The sequence below is a fragment of the Bos javanicus genome, chromosome 5 (genome assembly GCF_032452875.1).
Source record: "Bos javanicus breed banteng chromosome 5, ARS-OSU_banteng_1.0, whole genome shotgun sequence".
NCBI lineage: Eukaryota > Metazoa > Chordata > Mammalia > Artiodactyla > Bovidae > Bos > Bos javanicus.
This window is the reverse complement of record NC_083872.1, coordinates 120,189,502-120,196,751: the sequence shown is the minus strand read 5'-3', so window position 1 is coordinate 120,196,751 and position 7,250 is coordinate 120,189,502. Positions and strand designations below refer to the sequence as shown.

The 7,250-nt window shown below is 67.7% G+C and overlaps 1 protein-coding gene across 5 annotated transcripts; it reads left to right on the top strand.

Annotated features, from left to right (window-relative positions):
• The first annotated feature begins 204 nt into the window (after positions 1-204).
• MAPK11 (mitogen-activated protein kinase 11) lies at positions 205-6,888 on the top strand. Of its 5 annotated transcripts, XM_061418942.1 has the most exons (13): positions 205-407; positions 2,977-3,106; positions 3,174-3,232; positions 3,337-3,448; positions 3,520-3,549; positions 3,630-3,677; positions 3,757-3,871; positions 4,108-4,179; positions 4,404-4,483; positions 4,907-4,985; positions 5,067-5,201; positions 5,304-5,342; positions 5,597-6,888. In XM_061418942.1, exons 1-13 carry the CDS (start codon positions 220-222, stop codon positions 5,674-5,676), a joined length of 1,167 nt encoding a protein of 388 aa, XP_061274926.1. In that variant the 5' UTR covers positions 205-219; the 3' UTR covers positions 5,677-6,888. The 5 variants fall into 5 exon arrangements, with proteins under 5 accessions (XP_061274926.1, XP_061274924.1, XP_061274927.1 ...); XM_061418940.1 differs by lacking the exon at positions 5,304-5,342 and having other exon boundaries at positions 5,067-5,240; XM_061418944.1 differs by lacking the exons at positions 205-407; positions 5,304-5,342 and adding an exon at positions 732-887 and having other exon boundaries at positions 5,067-5,240.
• Positions 6,889-7,250: the final 362 nt, after the last annotated feature.

The window sequence follows — 7,250 nt, the reverse complement described above, 5'->3', positions numbered from 1 at the left end:
GGAGGCCCCACCAGGCCGGGGAAGCTTTACCAGGAAGCGAACCACACGGCCAAGGCCGGATGGCCAAACGGGAAGGGAAGCCAGGCCGACCCAGGGTTCCAGGCGCCGCCATCGGCCCACGCGGAAGGGACCCTACCCAACCAAATGCCTAGCTTTTATTAGGGGAGGGGAGTTCTATTCTGAAAAATATGTATATGAATATAAATATATATATGTTCCATGGTTCGCCCTGGCTTCTCTGATTTAGAGGATTCTGCCTTCATTCCAGGGGGAGCTCGCTGGGGGACGGGAGGAGTGCAGGGCCCGGATGAGGAGCCGGGAGAGGAGGGGTGCCCGCCCCCGAGCAGGCTGGAGCGGGGAGACGCAGGACCCAGAGCAGGCGGGTGGTGGAGTGCGGGCGAAGGCAGGTGGGCAGGGGTGGCGCCCTGGGTGCGGGCACGGGAGGGTGCGGGGAGCCGAGCCCGGGAGGTGGCGGCGGCCCGGCCCGGGCGGTGCCGCTCCGAGGACACACGGGGCGCGCTTAGGGGAGGCGCGCAGTCCCCGGGAAGAGGCCGCGGGAGGAGCCAGGAGCCGTTCCATGGCTGCCGCCCTCCCCTCTCCGGGAAGGCCGCTTTCCGCCCGGCCGCCGCCCGGGGCCGGCTGGAAGCCGCGCGTCGTCTGCGGGAACCCCCCTCCCTGGCCCCGCCCCGCCCCGCCTCCCGCCGCCGGCTGGGGCTCCGCGGGGCGCGGGGCGCGGGGCGGGGCGCGCGCCGAGCTGCGGCCGCTCCGGACATGTCGGGCCCGCGCGCCGGCTTCTACCGGCAGGAGCTGAACAAGACGCTGTGGGAGGTGCCGCAGCGGCTGCAGGGGCTGCGCCCGGTGGGCTCGGGCGCCTACGGCTCAGTCTGGTAGGGGCGAGCTGGGGCGGGGGGTCTCCGCGCGCGCCCCTCCCCCCCGTGCGGGGTTCCGACGCGGGGAGGGGCTCGCCCTGCCTCCGCCCCCGGGCTTTACGCAGATCCGAGGAACGAATGCGGGGTGGGGGTGCGAGGGAAATTTTCCTCCCCGAGCCTCTCCTTGGTCGGGGAAGGGGCGTCCCTCTGCGCCTCCAGCCCGGGGCGTCCTCCTCCGGGTCTGAATCTGCGGCGTCACAGCTGGCGAAAGGGCCGGTCTCGTGGCCCTGGGTGTGTGAGCACGCATCTGGGATTCCCCGGTCAAGGGTCAGGCAGTCCTGGGCTCCGGTAGATACCCCCGCCCCAGGGTGGGTAGTTTTGCTTGTAAAAGAAGAGCCCAGCTTAGGGGTGGGGCGCCAAGACCCCTGCCTAAGAATGACCTCCAGCTCCTCCGTGGGCCTGGTTTCCTCCCCCGTTTTCCAAGGGGTCTCAGACTCCGAATGGGGCTCAGGCCTGATCAGAGAAGCCTACCATCCCCAACAGTCTTTAGGGGGTCTACACCCCTCCCCATTTTTGCCCCAAACAAGAGAGCGCACACTGCATGGAGACCCTGGGGCCCAGACAGGAGGGAGGGTGGGGCCTGGGGAGGCCTCTGGACCTGGTGGGGCCGGGTGGGGCTTGCAGACCGTCCTTGGGGTTTCAGTGTTGACACTGAGGCCAGTTGTGGGTGTGGGTGTTGCAGGGTGCCCCCCAATCCAGAAGCGGTGAGGTGCCAGGTGTCTGTGGGGCCATGGGCATGGGCAGGCAGGCCCCCGGGGGAGAGCTGTTGCTCTAGGACGCGGCAGAAGTTTCCAAGTGGGACACCTCAGATCCCTCCCAGGGCCCAGCGCTGGAGCCTGGAGCAGGGGTTCGGGGTCCCCTGGGCCTCAGGCCTCATGCTGTCACTGGCCGGCCATCGGGAACCCCAGGCCACTCCAGCTGCCCCAGCCAGCGCGCTCTGGCTTCCCCCTAAGGCCTCAGGGGCAGGAGAGGGTGTGTGCGCGTGGCCCCTGGGGGAGCTGACAGAGCCCTGACTGGAAGCGGGCCCCCAGGCAGGTGTCACTCCTGGGCTCCCTCCTCGGATGAGTCTGATGGCCTGGTGCCAATCCCCACAGTCCTCTGTTGACCCTGCGGACAGAAAAGGGTCTGCTCCCCCCCCCCCCCGTGAGGGGCAACTCCCCCTGACTCCCACCCCAGGACGGCTTTCCTCCACCATCACCCACGAGCATCCCACTTGCTGCAGGAGGCTCCCTTTGTGGGCGTGGAGGGGTGGGATGGAGGGGTGGGGTGGAGGGGTGGGGTGGCTGCACAGGACAGCTCGCTGGAGGGAAGGCGGATCCTGAGACAGCAGTGGAGGGGGGGGGGGGTGGAGGGCTTGGCTCGGTCAGAGGGCGCACTGAGCAGCTGGGCACGGCGGCTGCAGGTCTGGCCCTCCGGGGAGTGGGGCTGCAGGAGGGGAAACGCTCTGGGGGTCCAGACACCAGCCTCTGCTGGACAGTTCCTACTGTCTGGTTTCTCACTGTCAAAGATAGGGATGCAACACACACCTTCGGTCAGGTTCTCCTCCACATGTTGAACATTCCAGGGCTCTGGACATGGCTTTGGGACCCCTTGGGGGCCTCCCAGACCCCCTGGCCCACAGGGAGCTGGAGGAACATCTACTCTGGGAACACACTTCTGGCTGTTTCCCTGGGGTGGTATTTCCACCCTGAGTGGGGGCAGGAGTCAGGAGAAATTCATGTGGGCTCGGGAGGCCGGAAGTCAGGGAGTCAGTGGAAGGGGACCTGCCTCTGGAGGAAGGAGCAAGACCCCAGGAGGGGGACTTCCCTGGTGGTCCAGTGGCTAAGACGCCCTCCTTCCAATGCGGGGAGGCCAGAGTTCAATCCCTGGTCAGGGGACTAGATCCCACATGCCTCAGCTAGAACCTAGCACAGCCAAACAAATAAATATTTTAAAAAATGAAGACCCCAGGAGGGAGGGGAGAGCCTGGGAGCAAGTGAGGTCTCATGCCCGTGTGGGTGGCCTTCTGGCCAGTCACCGAGGCGGGGCCTCACGCGCGGCCTTACAGCTCGGCCTACGACACGCGGCTGCGCCAGAGGGTGGCGGTGAAGAAGCTGTCGCGGCCCTTCCAGTCTCTGATCCATGCGCGGAGGACCTACCGGGAGCTGCGGCTGCTCAAACACCTGAAGCACGAGAACGTGAGCGGGGCTGGCGGGTGGGCGGGCGGGGCGCGGGCCGCGGAGCTCTGACTCCCCGCACCCCCAGGTCATCGGGCTCCTGGACGTGTTCACGCCGGCCACCGCCCTGGAGGACTTCAGCGAAGTGTGAGCGGCGCCGGCGGGGCGGCGGGGACGCGGGGGCGGGGCGGGGCGGCGCGGCGGGGGCGCGAGGGCGCGGGGGCGCGGGGCTCATTCCCGGCCGCACCCAGGTACCTGGTGACCACGCTGATGGGCGCCGACCTGAACAACATCGTCAAGTGCCAGGCGCTGAGTGACGAGCACGTCCAGTTCCTCGTGTACCAGCTGCTGCGCGGGCTAAAGGTGGGCGCGGAGCGGGAGCGGGTGGCGGCGCGGGGGCCAGCGCCTGACGCCCCGCCATCTCCCCCTCGCAGTACATCCACTCGGCGGGGATCATCCACCGGGTAGGTGCGGTGCGCGGAGGCGGCGGTGGTCCTGCGCCCGGGACTCTGCCGGCCTCTCACCGCGCCCGCCCGCCCCGCAGGACCTGAAGCCCAGCAACGTGGCCGTGAACGAGGACTGCGAGCTGCGGGTGAGCGGCTGGGGCAGGGGCTGGGAGGCGGCTGCGGGGACGTGGAGACCCGCAGGGCTGAAGCTGGGGGTCGCCGTAGATCCTGGACTTCGGGCTAGCGCGCCAGGCAGACGAGGAGATGACTGGCTACGTGGCCACACGATGGTACAGGGCCCCCGAGATCATGCTGAACTGGATGCACTACAACCAGACAGGTGACGGCAGCCCCACCGGGTGCGGCCTGAGGAGGGCTGGGCGGGACCCAGAGGCCAGGCGCTCAGGACCAGACCTTCAGAAAAGCAGGGCACCGCGGGTCCTGGCTGACCCTTGCCCTGCCCAGGGTGCCGTCAGGAAGGGGCCTGGATGTGACTGTGGGGCTGTGGGTCCAGCCCCCGGCTCTCTGGGGCGGAGCTTGGGGTAGGCAGACTGATGGCCACGCCTTCTCCTTCAGTGGACATTTGGTCCGTGGGCTGCATCATGGCTGAGCTGCTCCAGGGAAAGGCTCTCTTCCCCGGAAGTGACTGTATCCTTGGTTCAGGTTGGGGAGGAGGGTTGGGCCTCCTATTGCAGGGTGGGGGTCGAGGGAGGTGGGCTCTGGCCCTTGCCTCCTCTGCCCCACACCATGCCACCTTGAGCTCACTGTCCCCAGTGGCAGGAGAGCAGGGTCTGGGCAGTGACCCAAGGTCTGGGGTCTGGGATCCCAGGAGAGTCCATGCCTGGCTGTTGGACCTTTCCTGAGCCAGGCAGACATCGACCAGCTGAAGCGTATCATGGAGGTGGTGGGCACACCCAGTCCTGAGGTTCTAGCAAAGATATCCTCGGAACATGTGAGTCGTTGGTCACCAGCCCCTCTGCTGACCTGGTGGAAGAGGGGCTGTGGGACTAGACAGGGCCCTATGGGGGGAGCATGGGTCACAGTGGAACAGACACGAAGGCGGGCCCGGCCCCCTTCAGGGAGACCTGGGGAGACACTCCTGGCGTGAGGGACAGGGCGGGTGAAGCCTGGGCACCTGCAGTGTCCTGGCTACGGACCGTGGAGTGGCACCACACCTGGGCCTGCCGGCCTGTGGGGCCAGGCGAGGTGCTGGAGCCCCCAGATCCGAGGTGGGAGGTCTTTGTTCCACGCATGCCCTTGGCCAGTCCTGTTGGAGAGGAAGGCTGGGGGCCTCTCCCATCAAGCCCCTGCCTGGCTTAGGGCCGGGGGCGGGGAGGCCCTGAACAGCCCCTCAGACCCTTCTGTGGGCACCTAGGCCCGGACCTACATCCAGTCCCTGCCCCCCATGCCCCAGAAGGACCTCAGGAGCATCTTCCGCGGAGCCAACCCCCTGGGTGAGGATGGGCCGGGGGCTTGGGTGGGGCTCCATGCTCGGCCCCAGGGGTGGAGCTGACTTGGCACCCCCGCCCCTCCAGCTGTGGACCTCCTGGGCAGGATGCTGGTGCTGGACAGTGACCAGAGGGTCAGCGCGGCAGAGGCCCTGGCACACGCCTACTTCAGCCAGTACCACGACCCGGACGATGAGCCCGAGGCGGAGCCCTACGACGAGAGTGTGGAGGCCGAGGAGCGCACGGTGGAGGAGTGGAAGGGTGGGGCGTGGAGGCCGAGGAGCGCACGGGGGAGGAGTGGAAGGGTGGGGCCGCGTCCCCGAGGCATGGAGGCCAAGGAGCGCACGGTGGAGGAGTGGAAGGGTGGGGCCGCGTCCCCGAGGCTGGCCTTGGCCATTCTCAGCGGGGGCTCCTGTTCCTCCGAGAGGGTCTGGGTGTGGGGACATCTACCCCCCCCAACACTGGGGTGGGCAGGGGCAGCTAGAGCTCGGCCTGGGTGAGTCCACCAGAAACCTGGGGGCCGCACAGGGTGGGCCCAGGAAGGGGGGCTGCTCCCAGAGGGTGGGGGGGCGTGGGCCGCTGGGGGCCTGAGCGCACGCCTCCCCCTCCCTGCACAGAGCTCACCTACCAGGAAGTCCTCAGCTTCAAGCCCCCAGAGCCCCCGCAGCCGCTGGGCAGCCTGGACGTTGAGCAGTGATGGAATGCCGCCGCCAGCTGCCCCGCTGGGACTCAAGCGGGGGCCTGAGCCCACCTGCCGCCAGCCCCGGCCTGCCAGGCCCCCATGGGGGGCGCTTGCCTTGACACCACTACAGCCAGTGGCACCCAGCCCCGGCCTGGGACCCCCGTCCTCACGCTGCGCCTTCTGGGGAACCTGCTCGTGTGTGGATGCCTGCACGGGCGTGAGCCGCGGTGTGGGAGCCCAGGCACAGCGTCCTGCACGTCCTTGTCCTCCTGCCCCCTCCCGAGGTCCCCTTTAGGGCCTCCCTGGGGGGACCTGGGTGCCAGAAGAGCTCTCCCTGGGCAGTGTGTGTGTGTTCCCAGACCTGGATCCCAGAGGGCTGGCTCTGGGGGGGTGGGGGTAAGTACATTGGGGCTGGAGCCTCCCTGAGACAAAGGAAGAGTCCTGATGGTCAGAGCTGCTCCGTCTGGAAGTGAGGGGTTCCCTTCAAAAGTGCTGAGGCTCAAAGGGTCTTCTGTAGGGGGGTGGAGTGGGGCGGCTGCCTGGAGCCACGTGTCCGCCGTGCTGTATGCGGTGCGTGTGTCCTGGAATCCACATGTCAGGGCAAACTGAGGCGCGTGTGTCTGAGGGCCCCTGAGAGCTGCGGTGTGACCAGCTGCAGGCCCAAGTGGGGGATGACTGTACTCTTGCCTCCCCTGCCTTCAGTCCTCGAGGTGGGTGGGGCGCAAGGCTTTGCTAAGAGCCTGCTGGGCGGCATGCAAGGGGCTCAGGTGGCCACAGGCACCCCTGTGAGCAAATCCCCTCTCCCCTTGGACGTGGGAGCTGCAGCAGGCTCCTGAGGCACGGGGGTCCGGGCCCGCCTGTGGGCTGGCAGGCCTGGGGGGCTCCGGCCTCGAGGCGCCCATCAGCGTGGACGTGGATCCTGGCCCCGAGTGGATGGAGAAACCTGTGCCCGCCCTACCCCTGCCCGCCCTCTGGTCCTGCTGCTGGGACCTGGGGTGCCCTAGTCTGTGCGTCCGCCCTTGTCCTCTGTCCTTCCAGAGTGGAGGGGACCCAGCGACCTCTGGGACAGGCCCCTGCTCCAGATGTGTTGGGGGTGTGGGCCCGCCGTCAAGGGGCTTCCCTGCCAGGTGGCGACCTCTCACCCTGCAGGACCAGGGAGGTCTGAGTGTCAAGTGCCTGCACAGTGGTTTTGCAATAAAGGGGGTCCTGCCCCCCATGAGGCTCGTGTCTCAGGCTCCAGTTCCTGCTGCCCCTTCTGCCTGTAGAGCAGGGCCATGTCCCGCTGGCCCTCCAGCGGGATCTGAGGTGGACAGAACAGGATGTCCACCCACAATCAACCCGCTACCCTCAGAGGTTCACTGGGCAGTGTCTGGTCCAGACCCAGACCTGCCCCTCACTCTGGTCAGGGAGCATGCAGGGTGGGGGAACAAAGGCCTGCCTTCCCCAGGGCCAGGGAGAAACTTTCCTTTCTTTCCAGGTGAAGGAGGGCTGCCCACTGAACGATCAGCCCCTGCTGCTCCCTGCAGCTCAGGCTGGGAAGGCCCAGGCCCTACTGGGGACCGGGCAGGGTGTCCCTAGTCTGGGGACAT

Bases quoted from the DNA above. Each gene is read 5' to 3' on its own strand.
- MAPK11 (XM_061418942.1), top strand. From the start codon at position 220: ATGGTTCGCCCTGGCTTCTCTGATTTAGAGGATTCTGCCTTCATTCCA. The intron at 3,550-3,629 runs GTAGGTGCGGTG...CCCGCCCCGCAG, and splicing joins CGGCGGGGATCATCCACCGG to GACCTGAAGCCCAGCAACGT. The intron at 4,180-4,403 runs GTATCCTTGGTT...TGAGCCAGGCAG, and splicing joins TCTCTTCCCCGGAAGTGACT to ACATCGACCAGCTGAAGCGT.